Consider the following 19,100-nt stretch of genomic DNA (forward strand, 5'->3'; position numbering starts at 1 on the left):
TGTGTTGGTTTGGAGCAACAGAGACCTTGTGCTCTCTGAGGAATGAAAACCCATGGTATTGAAGAGAAAGCTGGAGAACCTTATAGAATCTGTCAAACTGAGTTTTCTGTAATTTTCCTCCTACTGCCTCAAAGCAAAACTGCAGCACCCTGCTGCTGAACTGGCATAATTGCTTGCAACAGGAATATGTTATTCTTCTAGAGCTGAGCCATTTTATACCAAATCTGCATTTGATCCTGTCCTTTGGCTGCCAAAGGGCTGCCTCCCCTTAATGTTTTTGCTTTAGGAGAAGGGAACTCCATAGGGAGTTTTCCTCCAGGTGGAAACATGCTGTATGAGTATGCTGTCAGGCATTTGTCTGGAAAAAAGCATCTCCAAGAAGCCTGGATTGTCACAGACATCCCGAGGAGCCACAGAGTTTCCCTCTTGCTCAGTCCTATGGTCATTAAGTAATATTTAAGGTGTGGCACACCTGTGCTTCAGTGAGTGCAACAGCATTTGGTACCAAGACTTGGTTAGTCCATGTAAAGATTTGGAGGAGAATGGTTTACTCTAGCCTCAGTTCCTGGTTAGGTGGAGCTTTTAATAGCTCTTTTTGTTATCCTTTTATGTGAGAGAAAATACTTGTTTTTTGTATTCTGACTCTTCTTCTTGCCAGAAACTTACGGGAATGCAGAGGAGTATTTGTACACCATGGTATGTTGCATTTGTTTTTTTAGGATCTAATTAAGGCACTCTGTTATTTTTTAACTGCAGTGTACTCTGCAGATCAACTGTTCAGTTGAGACCTTTAGCTTAGACATCTGGCTGAGACACAATTGCAGCCCTGACAAAGTTGTACCAAAGGCAGAGAGAGGAAAAAATACGTATATTAATGATGTGAATAATTTGTGAGGGTGTTGGATGCCACTGGGTGAGAGATCTCTACCTCGGCACAGCTGTATGAAAATATTTATCTAGCCAGAGCAACAGGAAGCAAAGTAAGTCTAAGAGAACAGAGTGAGGAAATCCTGGTCATATCTTTTGCTTTCTTAGGTGGAAGACCTAGGTATGGAAAATGCTCCTGAGTCCAAGGCTGTGTAGTTGATCCATTCATTCCTCTTTAAAAGGAGAGAAATTACACTTTCTGCATGCAGAGAACTGCTGTAGAGGTTCCTAGAGTGTTGCTGTGCTCATTAGTAGCTCTGTTTACCAGGGCTTGTGGGTCAGTTGTTGCTGCCTTCCCAGTTCTCTAATTCACTGCTTCAAGTGAAAGCTGAAGGTTACTCAGATGGGCTGCAGTAAGGTGCACCTAGTCTTTTCATTGCTCCATGGCATTGTTTTGACTCCAGCTGGTCACACCAGCTGCCCACTGTGGACTATAAAAGAGGTTAAAACGGGGCAGTATGGCACCATAAACCAGAACAGAAAGTGAGTTTGTAGAAAGCAGGAAAAGTTTTAATTTTTTCTATTGAACTTTTGGAAACAGATGGGGAGTTGATGAGGCAGAGATGCTGGAAGGGACAGTGTGTTTCAAATGTTTTCCTTAATTTCTTCCCAATCTGCTCACAGATTCATAGCTCTTGCTTATTCGCTGCAGGGTAGTTAGTGTAAGACATGAAAACTTCACTGCCCCGGGTCTCCCAGAGGTTGGTGTTCCCCAGAGACTGTTGAGCAGCTAAGAGACTTTTGACATATGGGACTGTGGGAGCAGCTCATGGCCCGATGAGCAAGGTCTTTGCTTACTTCATTCCAAGTTACCACAGTGAAGGGTCTGAATTTCCTGGAGAAAGATGACAACCCAGGAGTGTCTTGACAGAGTCCTGTACTGACACTAACAGGCCAGTCCTGCCTCTCTAAACAACCAATAGTTGGGTTTTTAATTTGTTTGTTTTTGGTTTTTAATTTGTTCAGAAGCCAAGAAGAATCTAATCAGAGCCCAGCAGTGCACCCACCAGCAGTCATTATCATTCCTTAGTCATCCAGTTACTGTTTCTCTCTCTGACAAGAGATACTGGAATGGTGGGGAGGACATGGGGAAAGTTTGGCTTTTCTTTTAGCCTCCCTGGAGATGTTTAGGCAAATTTCCTTGCACTGTACATATATTCAGGTGTTGCCCTTAGAGGACATTTGTAACTTCAGTGATGCCTTCAAAGCATTGTGGCAGCCAGAGCTGGTGGGGGAGGAATTGGTGAAATGGGATTGTTAAACCCTTCTTCACTCCCAAAGGCAATGACTTGCTGTGAGATCTGATTACCTTCTCATTAGCCTTCATAGTTACAAATGTATCTGGTTAATAATTCCAGACAGATGGCTGAATTAGTCAAATCCATTTTTCTCCTCTGCCTGATGTTTTGAGACTGGATATTTGTTAATTGTGCATATACTGTAAACGCTGTAAGCAGAACTGCCAGGACTTTATTTCTGTGAGTGCACAAACTTCTCTGCTGGAAAACACCTTACCTCTTGGCTTCTAGCTGTAGTCCTGGAGGACAGAGGACCAAAGAGCAGTCAGATTTGATAGTAGATCCTTCTAGTATTTAAAAGGGGTACAGAAGAAAGAGGGGAACTGACTCTTCAGGAGGATCTGCAGTGATAGAACCAGGGGAAATGGTTTTGGGCATAAGGAGGGTAGATTTAGGTTGGATATAGTAAAAAAGTGTTTTATAGTGGGGGTGGTGAGACACTGGAACAGGTTGCCCAGAGACATGGTGGAAGCTTTGTACCTGGAGTCACTGAAGGCCAGGCTGGACCACACTGTGAGTAACCTGATCAAGCTGCAGGTGTCCGTGTTCATTGCAGGGGATTTGGGCTGATTGTCCATTAAAGGTCCCTTCTAACTGTAAGGATTCTGTGATTCTATGGTAGCTTGTCTTTCACAAGGGTGTGGTGAAGTGCATTGCAGGAAAATGCTGAGATGGATGGACAGCACAGTCTGAATTTTCTTTGTGGCTACTTCTCCTAATTCTCTTCTTTACTACTCTCTTTTCTTAAGCCACTGTTGATGGAATAGCTGGTAAGCTCGGCTGCTTGCCTGGAGACCGCAAAATACTTAGTATTTGGAGCCTGTAAAAAAAGCGAGAGAATTTTACCCCAAAACAGCTTATTTGTATGTTATGTGGGAGGTGATTTTCTCCTGACTGTACCTTAAGCTTGTACCTCAGCAGCACAAAAGTTGGTAACTGTTGATAACAGTTGGTAAAATAATGGTAAACAGCTAACGCCATTACAAAGCTTTTAATATTGATTAGGTTGTATTCAGTTGCTTTCACAGCCAGTAGTGCTTTTCACTGAATGACAATCTGATCGAATCAGTAAGGATCAGGTATTGGTTAGCTGAGCTTGATTAAGAATAGTCATCAGCCGTTTTTTGTATTAGTGGAGTAGATCCAGCAGTTGCTAGACAGTGTGCAGCAGGAGATTGCTGAACCTAATCCAGAAATCACAGTGTTCAGATTTTACTTCTGTTTTATCCAAGTGTAAGTGGCAATACTGGGTGCGGAGGGGTGGAGTGGCTGATGTGCAGGTGAGGATGCATGTTTCCTTGACTGTGTGGTGTACTTACCATTGATTTACTTAGGACTTAGATAAGCATGACAGTCCTAAGTTTTTCCTCCTGTAGTATTGCATTTAGCAGGCTCTTAATTTTACAAAATTTCTTGGGCCAGAGACGGCAATTATTCAAGGTAGGACAAGGTTATACTTTTTGTTATGTGTGAGAGTGTAGATGGGTTAACAGCTCAAGTCTGAGAGTTAAGATGAGTTAGTAGCTGGGGGAAAACTTCTGCTCAGGAGGCTGCTGAACTGCTGGTTGCTCCCAGCCTCTGTCAGCATGAGGCAGTGCTTCCCAGCTTCTCCTGCTGACTTCTTAGTTCAGTGGAAACCTATGTCTCTGTCTGAAGTCTCTGAAGACGTTGCAGATCTCAGATCTGGATCAATTCTAACCCTACCAGGTAGTAATTTGGGCTGTTTTAAATGCTGGATCGACAGTCTACGGTGCATCTCTTCTTTCCAACAGCCAGGAGGGGACACTGGGAGAGTTCCTTGATTCAGTAAGGAAGTTTTCTCAGCTGTTTAAGATTTCTAGCTGTTTGCCTTGTAGCCTACACTTCTTTCTGTCTCTCTCTGTCTCTGTCTGTCTGTCTCTCCCCACTTAACAGGCTGTATGATTTCACTAAATTAATACATACATTACTGTTACAAGGGTCTCTTGCTAGCTCTTAATTAGCCCTATAGACTTGCTCCTACTATGAGATTGCATACTTATCTAGGGTTGTTAAAAAGCTTGTATGCATGTTCACATGGAGTCTTCCTCAGTCTCTGGTGACAGTTTGAGCTCTTTCATGCCGCAGGGATCAGTGTAAGTGCTTCCTGAGTCCTTATGCAGTTGCACTGTGCTGCCTGGCAAGCTGCAGGGGCTGGCTGCAGTGCTGCACTCTGCAGTGACGCTGGTTCCCATAGCTCTCAGCTGGGGAGGACTGTGCTACAGAGTTCACGCTCAGATCTTAAACACTCGAGAGGATCAGGTTGTTAGAGGTTTGTGGCAAGCTGGGGCTCATCTCTGAGCAGTAGTGTGCTGTAGAAGTATCCCAACCAGAACTGGGGTGGCTGTTGTGTAACAAAGCTGAAGCTCCAGCCCAGCAGGACCGGGATCCTGGGTGAGTGAGTTTTCTCAATCATGGTGCTGGGTGTAACTCTAGCAACAGCGTGTTATTTTGGCTGAGTTTTGTTTTGTGAGTCAACCCCCAGTACTCAGAGGAAACTGAAGGAAAAACACAAGCATGATGCAAGTGCACTTGTCTGCAGAAACTTTGTAGCTTTTGCTTAGCATCTCCCAGATCTTCCCAAAGTATCTTATTTTTTTTTAAACTGACATTTCACTGCCCTATGCATATTGGGGCAGTATTAAATAACTAGTGTGGCTGTGTGATATTTATCAAACAACCACCCCTATTGATTGTGCAGAGTGATTTGCTAGGTAGCTTATAGTGAGAGTAGCCCACTCCCTCCTGTGAGAGAATCTGTGTATGGATTTGAAAGCAAAACAGATATGATAAAGGTAGGTTTTCCAGGGGCTAGAGCAGTGGTCTAGAATGTCCTAGAGCTGGGATCTGTCTCTGTTATGCCAGATGCTTTCTTTGTTGTGCAGATTGTTTTGTCTCTTTTTCTTTCACTTGATATGATGGCCATAGAATTATTAAGGTTGGATAAGACCATAAAGATCATCTATACCAACCATCAGTCCATCCCCACAGTGCCCACTAACCGTGTTGCTCAGCACTATGTTTGCCCTTTTCTGAACACCCCAGGGACAGTGACTCCACCACCTCCCTGAGCAGCCTGTGCCAGTGCATTGCACTCTTTCTGAGAACAGATTTTTCATAATATCAGATCTGAACTTCCCCTGGTGCAACTTGAGGCCATTCCCCTTGTCTCACTGCTGTTATCTGGGAGAAGAGGCCAACAACAACCTCACTAAAACTTCCTTTCAGGGAGTTGCAGAGAGACATAAGGTCTCCCCTGAGCTGCCTCCCAAAGATGTGGATACTGTGGGAGAAAAAATACGGCAGCAGTTGTGTAGCAGTAATTGCCAGGATGACTGCAAGGGATACTATGCTTTTGCTATGAGATGGTAATAAAACAGCAGCAGAACAATTACATTTTTTATCTTGCACTCAGGACTGACTTCAGGGAAGAAGAAGAAAAAAAAAAAGGCATGTGTCTGTGCAGTGCTTCCTGCTCATTTCTCCCCCCACCCATGTGAAACAGCAATTTCTGTGAAGGTCCTTCAGTTTTCCACCCAAGTGGTTATCTAGAGCAGTAACTCATCTCTCCTTGCCAGGCTATTTGCAGGTTGTCTAGGCTGCTTCCTGAAATGTTTCACCCAATCCCTGCCCTGAAATTACCAATCTGACTTTGAGTCTGAGCACACCTCTGGATCCATCCCTACTTTGTCTCTGCATAGGTGCTATTCTCTCATTCATTAGCTGATATTTTTGTATCATGGTTTCTGCCCAAAAAACTCTGTGATCAGGCTCCAGGGCTGAACTGAGAAGGAGATAATGGAGATCATCTTTGGGTGGTGAGGGAGGTCTCCTGTTTTATACTGTTGTCTAAACTAGTGTGCTTCAAGTAATTGAAGGTGATGACTGCACAGTTTACAGTGGACAGTGTTGTGTGTGGGTTTTTTGTTTGTTTGTTTATTTTTCCTTGGCTTTCCTGTTTGTTATTGGGAGTTCTGTACACCTGACTTTTCAGGGTCTAGGACCTGAATCCCAACCTGAATTTCGTGAGTAGCCTCTGATACCTACTGGGGCAGAAGAATCCAAAACTTCAAATCTGAGCTCCCTGTGGAGTTAGTCTTTAATTGTGGGCATGGGAACCCTTTGTGTACTGTAATTGGTTACCGCAAAGTACATGTTTAGGAATGGGGATTGGTCTTTTTGAAGCAGAATTGTCCAGCCACTTCTGACTCCTTTAGCCAGTGAACCAAGTCAGAATTGTGCCATTATTGGCCAAGAGTTAAATGCTTCATTTGATGAGAGATAAATATTAGGGTGCTGAATGTATGTTGGGCAGCAAATAAAATGGGGGCATGCTGCTAATCAGAATTCCACAGTGCACTGCTGTGTATTTACATGTGTAGAATTTGGAGACCTTTGTACTGTCCTTTGCTAATGTTTTACGGAGAGTCTGATGTTACCGTAAGTGGTGACCCACATAGTAAACTTCGCTCTGTGCTCTTCTGCAATCAGCAGCTCTGGCCATCTGTGTTGCTTTCTGGGCCTTGCTTGCTAGGAGATGCTTGCCTTGCAATAATTTTCAGTACATTTTTTCAGTCCCCTGGTTTGACAGCATATCAGTGCCCATATGTGTGTACTTGAGGCATCATGATCCAGAAACAGGCTGTGGGCAGACCAGACCTCTTGCCATCCTGAATGCACCACTTCCACTCCAGTGCAATGCTGTGGAGTGGTGGTAGTGCTCAGATGTGGGGAATTGTAATGTCTTCTGGCTTAAAAGAACCCCCTGTGTGTGCTATGATACCCATGGTGTGGGCATCATATAACATCTAGTAATCATTAAAGTGGTTTGTTTTCCTGTGTGTCACGTGAGGATTTATATGAGGAATCTCAGCTGCCAAGTGCAGAAACTTTAGCTGTGACCCTTCAGCTCCTACCCATTGAAATAGGATCTACTGGGTCTACTGCTAATGAAAACATTCCTCCCTCGATAGGCAGATACTTTCCAGTTATGAAAAAGAAAGAGGAAAAAGCTCTTTTTCAAGTACTTCCCATGTGCTTTAATCAAGTATTTCTACAAGGCCTGCTTGTCATTTCCCTTCTGTAGTGCATCCCATCTCCCTGCTAACACAGTGTCATCTCCCAACTTTCTGTCCCTTCTCCAGCTCCAGAGCTGCAGGAAGAGCCAGCATCTGGCCTGATGACAGTGGCAGGCGAGTGACAAGCAGGCTGGGTGGGGGTGGCTGATGGTGAGCAAGCCTGGTGACAGCATGTTGTGACTAAGAATCTGCTGGCTAATAAAAGCACAGGAGGAGGAGGAGCAAAGTATTTAAGGGTGCCAGGGAGAGAGAGAAAGGTTTCCACAAATTTTTTGGTACACTTCAGCAGCTAAGTGACTGGGCAGCACAGTGAAAGGCTTCCCTAACTCTTGTCCTCTTATGGGATGAAACTGAGGGCCTAAGAAAATGGCACCATTAACTGAAAAGTCTGATTCAAGGTAAGAACACTGCTGGTTTTTTTCCTAGTTAGTCAAAGCTAGCCTTCCTGGAGCTGTTGTGAACTTATCTCCCAGGGCTTTAGGTGGTACTGGCACCTGCTAATGCACAGTGAGTGGGTAGGTCTGCTGAGTTCCTTGAACTGGCTTTGAAATTATTTCTTTTATATGGGTAGGTATTTCCAGTTGTTGCTTGAAAAGAGAGGAGATATCTAGAATAGTCATTACATGAGCTTGTGTCCTGGATAAGGGGACTGAGCAGGTCCTAGCCTCTGTGCCCAAGTTACTGCATCATTCTCCTGACTAATTTTATGGGAAGGAGTGGTTGAGAGTAATTCCTGAGAGCTGAGTCCAGGGCTATTGCTAAAATGAAAGTGAGGAGAGTGGATGTGGAGATCTCTGCAATATGTCACCTGAGCCTTGAGGAGTCAGAGGGAAGCGAAGATGAGATTTGGTTTCTGAAATCTGGCGTTCTGCTATTTCTGGAGATGTTTCAAGTGTCAGATCATTGTTAACACAGAAGTTCAGTTTTCTCAGAATGTTTTCAGTACCAAGCAGAGAAGCAATTGCTGTGTTCTTTATTGCAGCATGTAAGTAGCTTTAGAGGCAACAAGGTGAGCAGCCAGGACTTCAGCCTGAATTCCTGGCAGGTGTGGCTTTGCTGTCTGGTCTTCTGGGTTTTGCTGGGGCCTTTGTGTGCCTGATATTCAGGCAGATGAATTGGTTCCAGGGAAATTTCTCTAGAGTGGCAGTGCCAAAGGCTAAGAAGAACGACCCTGTCCAACTTCCCCATGCATCATCAGACTTGTCAGAGGTGTGTTGGAAGAAGGATATACCTTACTTCCTTCATACATTGGGTAGATATAACTTGTTCTGTGATCTCCTGGAGATCATTGCAGTTGTGTTTATAATGAGAAGAGCTTTGGAGATGGCTTAGCTTATTCTGAAGGCATCATAAAACACTCAAAGACTGACATGCACACCTTGTTTACACTGTTCTGGCTCAGTTAGTTTCAGATGATGCATAGAATAGAGGCTTGAATCTTCTAACTCTATGCCAAGTGTTGCTTAGTGAGTGTTTGCAAAGAGCCTGAAAACAGCTAGTGCTAACAGAGGTCGTGATTAACAATTGTCTGATATCATTGCCAGAGTGATAATTCACTTCCAGAGCAATTCCTCTGCCTTGCACAGCTAGGAGACTCAGGATGTGTCTGAGATGGTAGAAGGTGATCTGTGGTATTAAGGTAGTTCTTTATAATGTCAGTGGTGCACAAGAATCTTTCCCCTAAAAATATTTCACAAAAATTAGGCCAATTGGAATCTGAACTTTGTAACACCAGGCAATCACTAATTAGTATTTCTACTTAATGAAACTTCCATTTATTTACTACTACGCTATTTGAGAGCGTATGACAGCAGTGAAGACAGCCTTTGTAGTCTGTGCTGTACAAAATCATGCAAGAGAAGCTGCTGGATGTTGTTTAGATGATCTAATTGATTGTATTTACAGAATGCCATTCACTGGATTAAATGCAGTGTAGTTTGTGCGTGTCCCTCGGTCCTGTGGTCAGCTGAACAGATCCATTGTTATATGTAATTAGGGCTTCTGGAATTTGGGTCTGTTAATTTACAGCAATTCTTCTGCAGACACAAGTGGCCCCGTGTCAGAGGTGTATGCAGCTGAGTGCAGCACACAGAGCACCCCAGCTGCATGGATGCTACAAATAGTCCCAAAACAGCTTGAACTAAATGAACTTTCTACTTGTTCCTGTTGGAGCATAAAAACATCATGCTCTAGGCTAGGTGTAATTGCTGCAGTTTGCCATGAAAAAGATAAATCTACAAAATGGCAAATGTGGTGTTGAATTCACTGCCCCTTACTAAATGTAAGTAAATGGCAATTTCAGTAGTTGTGTGTGTCCTGCTTGAAATCTTATGTAAGTCTCACTTAAGCTTCCTGAGTTGTCCCTTGGTGGTGGTGGTCTGCTAAACTGTTTACTGCTTTCCTTCCAGAGCTGCAGTCTGAGAGCTGTGCCCTGGGAGTCGCCCTGCATGGGCTGCAATGCTGCTCGTCTGTAGAGTGCTTCTGTCTGTGAGGTGTTAGCATACGTATTGCAGATAAATCTGAGCAGAAATCAATGCCTCTGATGCTCTCAGGTGCTGTGACTGAATGTAGGATTTTATTCGAAGTACTCTCGAAGTTTCTGGACCTTTACAATGTAAGCTGCTTCGGCGTATAGGTGTCGCACAAAGGCACTTGTTTCTTTAGAAGACATACATTACACAGGACACGGCGTATGTCACCATGATCTCAGCCATCAAATACAAAAACAGAGGGTGGTCACAATGGACTCAGGAGGAAGTCAAAGCCCAGTTACAGTGCATTTAAAATCTATTGTCTATTTTTTGACTGGAAAGTTACTGATAAGAGTAGTTAACTCATCCTGAGGGAAGCAGGGAACCACCACATGTAGTCACTCTCCTTCCTGTCCTGTACTGAGCTGCTGCTTTCCCAGCCCTGTGTCTGTGGCAGAGCAGGAGGCTGATGGCTTGAGCAGGAGACACCTCTAGCCCCACAACCGTATGGGTGTATGTCATCATCATGAGGGCTCAGTCACTGATGACCGTATTGCAGTCTATTTCTTTGCATGAGAAATCCCTGTAGACTTCAAATCTGACCATGGGATTGTTTCTCAAAGTCAGGCCAGAGTTAGGAAAGGCCAGAGAAGCTTCTTTGCCTTTTTAACCTTGCTTTTCAGTTCTTGGGCATCTCACCTTCAGGCTTTGCTCTCTGATTCTGTGACACTGAGCAGAGTTAAAGCTTTGGATGTTTAGCTTTAAAGATGTGCTGTTTGATTGCTGGATTTCACAGATGGGTGGCAGCATGTAGACCAATGGCTTTAGAAACATTTGTTTACAGGTTTGCAAATGGAGACTCAGAGGTGTGATTGCTTTCTGAAAATGAATGGATGGGGAAGAACAAGTGCTACTTAAGCAGAAAAATGATGTTGGTGCAAAACAGTTTGGTGTTAGCTGTTCATCAATTAAATCTAGGCTTCAAGACAGAAATGACTTTCTACTTATAAGAAGGAAAGAGTTGGCTTCAAGGAGGAGCTGTGGAGGCAGGAAACCTTACCAGTTTCAAGCTGGAACTTGAAGTGTTCCTGCCCAGGATTGTATGACACAGCTGCCTGCAATACTATGGGAGTAGGTTTGATGACCCCACAGATCCTCCTTGGCAGTGTTTGAAAGTGGTGACCTTGAACTGAGTTAACTTGGGTTGCTGGTAAGCGTTGTTTACTCTGAAGTTGGTGACTGAAGGATAACTTCATTCTGAAGGCATCTCTGAGCTCTTAAAGTCACATCTCTGGGTTTACATTTCTTATTTGATGGACTGTACCCAGACTGGCAACTGGCACACATACCTCAGATATGCTTACTAGGAAGGAAGCAAATATGCACCATATTTAAAAAAATAAAAAAAGACTACAGTACTGTGTATGCAATGTTCTATGTTTGTTTGTTCCAACAGCTGTAAGCTCAATTATTTATAAGAACATGCTATTCCAGCTTGTATGCAGTGCTGCCATTTGTTGGATTTAGCTGAGCCTTCACTGCTCGGCGCTGTCTGAACCCTCACTGAAGCATGTGGGATAGCGGCTGCTTGGAGCTGGTGGGACTACAAGCTGGATGTGGCTCTGGGCAGCCTGGTTTAGTGGTTGGCAACCCTGCTTATGGCAGAGGGGCTGAAACTGGATGATCATTACTGTCCTTTTCAACTCAGGCCTTTCTGTGATTCTATGATTCTTCGCAGTCCTTTCATGACATTTATTCTTAGAAGCATCGCGTCTTCTGATGGAATAACAGGATGTTCTTTAACCCTTAAAATAAAACTGACAGCAAACATATTTCTGTCAGTATTTCAGGATAAGAGAGTAATGGTACTTGGAGGGAGAGCTGATTGACTGGGTTAACCCGCAGCTCTGCCTCTTATATTCCCAAGTTACTTTCTCTTGCTCCCTTTGTATGTTGTGAGCATGAGAAATGCAGCAGAGCTGTGCTCTCCAGTGGCTTGCTTTAAGCAGAGGAGCCTCATAGTAACGGATGCTGGCAGCAATGCAGCCCTTTGCCCCCTGTCCAGCTCTGGGATCACATAGTGCTGGCACTGCTGGCTGAGCAGAGCATCTGGGGCAGGAACACTGGTGGCACTGAGAAAGGGGCTGAGATAGGGGCTAAGCAGGAGGGTGCCAGCAGTGATGTACAAGGGCTGATGAAGTGAAAAATAGAATTTGTGAGTGCTCATCATCTCTTAAATCTGAAAATCTTCAATTTTCTTCTAAAAGCCTTAATAGTCAGACTATAATTATATAAACAAGACATTGATTTTTCATTCATATGCTGCTACAAAACACTCAAAGCTCTTGTGTGAGAAGAAAAACACTTGCAAACGTGAAAGCTCAAAACCAAAAAGCTAAAGCATGAATCAGAGTAATGAATTTAAGGCCTGCTTGATGAGTTTTGAATGCTTATGGTTAGCAACAGCTCTTAAATTCTAGGCAAGTCATTGGGGCTATCAGTAACAGCAAGAGAAGAAACCAGAGGAAATGACTTTTCCCCACACGTACATTAGACCACCAAAAATAACCACCACCCACGACTCCCGGCAGAGATACCAGTGACTGCAGAGCGTGCGTCCTTACTCGGGACAATTAATGAGCTGGTTGTTATCCCGACTGTTGCGGGGGGAGCACTTGAATGTTTAGAGCATGTGAGATAATCCAGAGACATGCTGTGCAGCAGTAGTCACTACTTATCTGCATTCCTCCTAAATAGGGCTCTAAATCCACTGTGCTCCGTTTCCACACCAAGTAGGGAAGGAGCTGTGGCCCTGGGAGAGATGTGCTGGGGGTGAGAGGGAGGAAGGAGCACTGAAAACCCATCTAACGGTACGGAGCTGGCAAGGAGCTGCTGGACGTTACATACAGGCGTTGGCATCTTCAGCATTACAGCTGCTGGCTTACGCCCTTAGGAATTCATCACCTTTCATTGTGTTTTGAATGTCTGCAGCTTTGTTGCTATGTCTGTCACATTTCAAGAAAGGCATAAATTCAGTCCTGGCAAGGAGACAGTGGTCTGTTCCTTATAGCGGGGAGCTAGGAGACACTGTGGTGGTTTTGTGTGGGAGACTGGTTTTTGTTTGGCTGATCTGGTGGCACTAGTTTTCAGTTTCTAGGACTGGCACAAGGGATCTAACCTTTGATTTCCTTTGAAAGATTCTGTCCTAAAGTGTGGCTGTGCATTCTGCACATGCCTGTGGGGTCTGTGTGACCATTTCTACAGGAAGCTGTCTGGAGGAACTGAGAGCAGCAGATATTACCAGATCCACCTGCCTCTGCAGCCCATGTGCAGGCTGCTCTGCCTGAGGATGCTCTGCCAAACACAGACAAGACACTGACTTTCAGCGTGTATGTTTTCAGATGTTACAGAGGGCAACTCAGAGGACAGCTGGCTGTGGAACCAGGTGTGCTGTTGGACTGAACAGAGTCTGAATCCAAGAGCAGCATTAGAGTATTTCAGAAAATGCAAGCATAATAGAGCTTCTGCAAATGGTTTGGGTTAAGCCTATGGGAAAAAACAGTGTGCAAAAGGCACCGAGGCACATTATCAACTTCAAACATACTCTGTAATTTCCTTAAATCTAAGCAGCAGGTTTTTTTGTACTAGGGTGCAGAGAATCTTCTCCCAAACCCTCAAATTGCAGGGGGGTTGGACTCAATCTCTGGAGATCCCTTCCAACCCCTACAATTCTGTGATTCTGTGAAATTACCTAAATCAACTTTAAAATGGAACCTCCAGAATTATAGGAGTTGAAGTGCTCTAGGTTGCTTACACTAACCCTCAGCACTATTCTTTTTATGGGAACCTACATCAAGTGTTCATGAGTGCTTCAGTAATATTGGTTAGTTTCACGGTGAATGAACGCTGAATGGTTGTTGTTTTAATTGGATTCTGTAATTGCTACTAAGTGTGGGTACATGGGTGAAGTCGTTTTTCTAAATCTAGTTCTAATGAGTTTGTACACCACATTCATTTAATTTGGGAAACTTATTCCTTTAATTACTACTGAGTTTTTGATCTCAAATCACTTCTTGTGAGAAAGTAATTTGTTCTTTTAAGGCCAAATAATTGAGCTTTTTTTGTGTGTGAGTTCTTTGCTGAATTCCTTTCTTAGCACAGTAAAACAAGTGCTTTGTACTGTAAGCAGTGTCAAGAGTCCCAAATACAAAAGAAACCACATGAAATCAGAGTTTCCTGGCGGTTGTGATATCACTTATTGTAAGTGGAGAAGGGACACTTCAAAATGAGTGAAGCGTGGGGTCAGAGGGATACTTGCTTAGGTGCTGCTGCTGTGGAATGGGCTCTACCACCATACTGCTGAAGACCCGGCCTTTGTCTGAGTGTGTGACCTTAGAGTATCCTGTCAGAAGGGTAGCATGCTGGAATTTGTTGGGTCTTTTTAAAATCTTGTATAGCAGAGAAAGACATGCAACCTTTTGGGGGTACTCTTTGTAGGGGAAACATCCCGTTGACTTGTACAAATCCCAAGGAGAGGGCCAGTGCTGTGCTAGTACCAGCAGCCTCTCAGTTTCACAGTGTTTTTAGTCCTAAAGCTGAATTGAGATTTAACTGCAGTAAGTTTCTCCCTGTTTGCATTTTTCCAATAAGTTTAACTGATAATAGTTTTCTACAGCTAGAACAGTGTAAGATAGCTTCTTCTTTTGTCTTGATAATCTGTAATTTCAGCTCATCTATTTCTCCTTTATCTAAACTAAGGTAATTACTTTCTGTTATTGAAGCTTACAGAGATCAGAAAAATTATTAATAAATACATTTGGCCAAATTCTCAGACTGTGTCAATCATTACTATTTCAGTGCAATTGCTTCTAATATGAAATAGTAGGAACAAAAAGTGGATGCTGTGTTGGCAGGCCTTTTGGTTGTGTTTGCCTTTTATTGAGTCACTTTAGTTTGCCCCCCTCTGCTTCTTTGCTGGGATCTGTTAGGCTGTGTCCTGCTGAGCCTTCACTGGCCTACAATGTAATACCTTGTGTGGGCATTTTAATGAGTAAAATAACTAAGTGTTGGCAGCTGTTGATGGTGTGACGTGCCTGAAAGCCCAGATACCAGCTAGTTTTATAGGCGAATCCATTGCTTTATTTGCCTGCTTAATTTTCTTTACTTTCCTTTTGACTGTCTATCAAATGTACTCATTATATTCAGATTGGTATGGAATGAATACTGCTTGAGAATGGGGATGCTTCAGGCAAGGGAGCAAACTCAACTCCCTGAAGACAATTTCCACCTCTTAGGTTGTCCCACTACTACCTCTACTTCTTGTCACAGGCAAACAGAAAATATCTTCCCTGCCACCTTGTTTTTCCAAGCAGCCTGAAAGGAAGGGAATGTGTTGTTTTTCCTCAGACTAGGGTGTTTGTTTATGCACAATTACACAACTTGTGATACCTATTTCTATTTGTGCCCTGAAAAGCATTTAATTAGATGGAATCACTCTTGCTCTATTTAGTACTAGTTTTTAGGGGGGAAGTGGGAGGGAGAATGAGACATTAAATTAAAGAGTTTTTATCAACCTACACCTCAGGAGAGTTAAGAAGTCCTGGCGAACATAGGCTGTTTTGAAGATACGCTGCTCTTTCTCTTTTCAGACCAACATCTGCAGTGACATTGAAAATGGTCTGTAGGTACCAAGTCCTGACCAGGAACAGGTTCTGCAGTTGTCCCTAGTAGTTTCTCATGACTGTGAAAATTGACTTTTTTCATCTCTGTTCACACTCAGGGAGTTTTTAATCTCAGATTTATAACCTCATTGCTTTTGATCCCAGGAGCATTAAGGCTTCTAATTCTAAGTTTCACCTATTGCAGTCTGTTCCTTGAACAGGACTGGAAGTGGTCAGTGCAGAAGTTAATACACATTTTTGCAAATACTGCAAATTCTAACATCTTCCACCAGAGAAGCTCATGTTCGTGGGAGTAAAAGATTACCTTGAAATATAGCAGTGTTCTAAGCTTAAAAATTTATATTCTCACTAAGATTTTTTTCTTTTTTTTTTTTTTTAATCAAGGATGATGCACTTTTCATATATTAGAAGCTATTCTGACTTGTAGTGTGCTCTATAGAAGCTCCTATGCTTTCTTCAGTACGATCTTTAGGTTGGAAAGTTGTACCTATACTATGTGAAAATACTATTTAATTTCTGATAATTACTAACGAAAATGGTAACTGCTGACTGACATAAATACATCTTGATTTTTAAAGTCAATTTCTTGAGGAAATGCTTATAGTTCTTACTTTGACCTTTGTGATGATTGTTCAGCATTAGATAAACTTCTGACTGAGCAGATTTTAAACAAAATAACCACTCTACCTTTCTCTTTAAACAGAGATAAACAAAATCCAGAAGTGAAAAAGGCAATTCCTTCCACCACAATGAGCTCTGGTAAGTCTGTGTTATTTTCTGCTTACCCTCATTGCCCTACCTTTTTATTGCTAGAGTTATTCCTAATAATATTTGATCCAATTACTTTTTTCTTTTTTTCTTTTTCCTGAATCTTTTGCATCCTGGTTCTCAGGCAAAGCCCTGGCATCACAGAATGGTTTGGCTTGGAAGGGACCTAAAAATCCCTCAAATACCCCTGCCATTGGCAGGGATACCTCCCACTACATTAGGCTGCTCAAAGCCTTATCCAGACTGGCCTTGAACAGCTGTGACTGAACATCACACCTTTTCTGGGCAGCCTGGTCCAGCACCTCACCACCCTCACAGGGAAGAATTTCTTTATAATACTTAGTCTAAATCTACCCTCTTTAGTTTAAAATCATTACCCCTATTATTATCACTACAATTCCTGATAAAGAGTCCTGTAGATTTCCTCTTGCCTCCCTTTAAGTGCTATAACATTGCCCTGGAGCCATCTCTTCTCTAGAATGAATGACCCCAGCTCCCTCAGCTTTTCTTCACAGGTGCTCCAGCCCTCTGAGGAAAGGCTCAGGGATTCTAACTTTTGGAGAAAGAGTGGAATGGCTTTGTAATAGTGTCATGGCTGTACTTCTGTTATTTCAAATTGGCCTGTAAAGCTCTGACTACCAGCTATATCTTGAGACAAAGTTGGTCACTTTAGCTTGTTGTAAGTCTGGAATGAGATCTGAAAGACTTGGATCTGTTTTAATGGAGGTGACTGCAAAGTTTGATATCTGGATGGGAAAAATTAACTCTTCAAAGAAAAATGAGGATAAAAGGAATGGATCTCCATTCTATCTCCAGAATCAAGTAGTGCTGAACCATGGCACCTCCTCATATTCAGATGTGAAGTTCAGTTGCAAATGCTTTAATCTGGAAGTAATATGCTTCTTGGTTTTCTTGTAGAACGTGAAGAAGTTGATGTTGCAAAAACTGTTGTCAATGGGCTGAGCAGCAATGGACAAGAAAAAGGTGGGTTGAGAGCTTCAGAGTCACCTCTGCAGCTCCCCCTGCATGTTAGCTGAGTAATGTGGTTGGTTTCCCTGGGCATCACAGCAGCGTTTCCAAATTTAGTTTGCCTGGCTACTGATACAACAAAGGCCTTGTGCTGCAGCATGCCAGCAGCAGCATTTTTTAGCTGAACAAGTGTTCTTTGTCTCTTAAGCAACAAAAGGTGGCAGGCTGGATTTGCATTTTTGCCTATTTTTTATGCTGTTTTGAAGAAAGCTGTGCACTACTTCTAGTACTTGTGGGCACCTGTGAATCAGCACCTTGCGCAGCATGGACTTTTGGGTGCCTGTGTGCAATTTCTGTTAACCTCAGCGGGAGGTGAAGGTTTGAGCCAGAATTAAAGAGCTGAAACTCTTTATGTAATAAAGAAATGTGTCATTAGCAACAAGGGTTTTAAGCCCCAATTTATCTGGACTAACAAGCCTTCATGCTAATATCAACAGATTTGAAGCATAAAATAGCATTCGGTATTATATAGTGATGGTGTGTATTTTGGCAGGATGAAAGTATGTGCTTGTATGGGTTACTTGTCTGCAGGGTTCATTTCCTTTCTTTTATTTCGATGTCTTTTTATAGTGGTTAGTATTTTGACTGCGTTGTGGGTGGCTGAATTCAGTCAGTTACAGAGCAGAACAGCATTAAAGTTGTTTCCTAAACCACAGACTCTTTGGAGTTGGGATCTATTGGATGCTCAGGGAGACGCACGGAGGACAGTTTGATTTGGGTTGCGCTAAGGCAAATGGCTTTCAATCCATGTAGTCAAATGTAAAAAATCAGCAATTTTATCTGTGGTTTGAAAAAATTTGTTGAGCTCTTCCCCTATCCTCTTGTTTGAGAGCCCTCTGCCAGATGGAAGTCTTTGCTTCCCAGTCCTGCCTGGGGCCAGAAGGGTCTGCCATCAGGTGATGTGCATGGCACCTTGAGAACAGTATCTCCCTCACTCTTACCCAGTGGTCAGAGTGGTGTGAGAAGTATTAGAAGTGTGGTTCCTCTTGCTCCTGCTTTTCAGGCCCAAAGGAGGTGGAATGAAGAGGATACCTGCCACTTTCCAGCTAATATATGCAAAAATCTAATAGATTCTAACAGAGGAAATCTTGGCTCTTCAGAAATCAACAGCCCAACTCTCATTACTCTAGTGGAGCTATGACTGCGAGGTGTTAATCTTGGCATCCTATGGAGTATCACCTATATGTAGTTTCACCTTTTTTTTTTTTTTTTTTCCATCTGTAGTAGAGTTTTCCCCATTAGCAGCAATAAAAAAATGGAAAGGAAGTAACAACAGCTTTAGAGAGTTTTGTAACCACTGCTAGAATTTTACTGTGCTATCTATAGTTTCCCCTATATTATTTTAACTATAAGTATCCTGTAACTACTGTGCTAGGTGATGGAGTGCAGAAGAATATTTCATTTACTGCTTTAATAGATGTCTTCTGTACCAGATATTTGATGCTACACATCAGCGTGGAATTGCTTTTCAGGATTGTATTGTATTTATGTACTATTCTGTTGCTGAACTTGTAAAATGTGCCGAAAAATCCAGAATTCCTGTAGTATGAGTAGTTTTTGGTGTTTCTCTCTGAATCTCTGTCTCTTTTTTTCACTTTAGCTGAGCCACTGTAACACTGACTTAACGTTTTTGTTTTTGCATGTCGTGTATCTCAGCTGAATGATCACACTAAAACATTTTTGATGGCTTCTATAAACTAATGCTTCCAGGTTTGTTACCCCTGCAGCACAGCGGTGGTCAGCAGTTAGTTGACTCAGTAAGCAGTTCTGTACACAGCATAAAGCAGACGTATCCTGGATTAGGATGAGCGCAGGGATATTTTTAGTGGT

At 42.8% G+C, this 19,100-nt stretch overlaps 1 protein-coding gene across 50 annotated transcripts in view; it reads left to right on the forward strand.

Moving 5' to 3' along the window:
- The window catches only part of SORBS1 (sorbin and SH3 domain containing 1), a 155,265-nt gene that overhangs the window by 74,662 nt on the left and 61,503 nt on the right, over positions 1-19,100 (forward strand). For 11 of the 50 annotated variants that reach the window (XM_032445361.1, XM_032445367.1, XM_032445362.1 and 8 more), the window contains exons 1-3: positions 7,555-7,719; positions 16,177-16,232; positions 17,160-17,225. In XM_032445361.1, the coding sequence (XP_032301252.1) occupies positions 7,688-7,719; positions 16,177-16,232; positions 17,160-17,225 (154 nt within the window). In that variant the 5' untranslated portion in view covers positions 7,555-7,687. Of the gene's footprint in view, positions 1-7,551; positions 7,720-16,176; positions 16,233-17,159; positions 17,226-19,100 lie in introns of those variants that run through there. The other 39 variants (XM_032445368.1, XM_032445372.1, XM_032445375.1 and 36 more) reach the window with 16 other exon arrangements.

Source organism: Coturnix japonica, chromosome 6, assembly GCF_001577835.2.
Source record: "Coturnix japonica isolate 7356 chromosome 6, Coturnix japonica 2.1, whole genome shotgun sequence".
Taxonomy (NCBI): domain Eukaryota; kingdom Metazoa; phylum Chordata; class Aves; order Galliformes; family Phasianidae; genus Coturnix; species Coturnix japonica.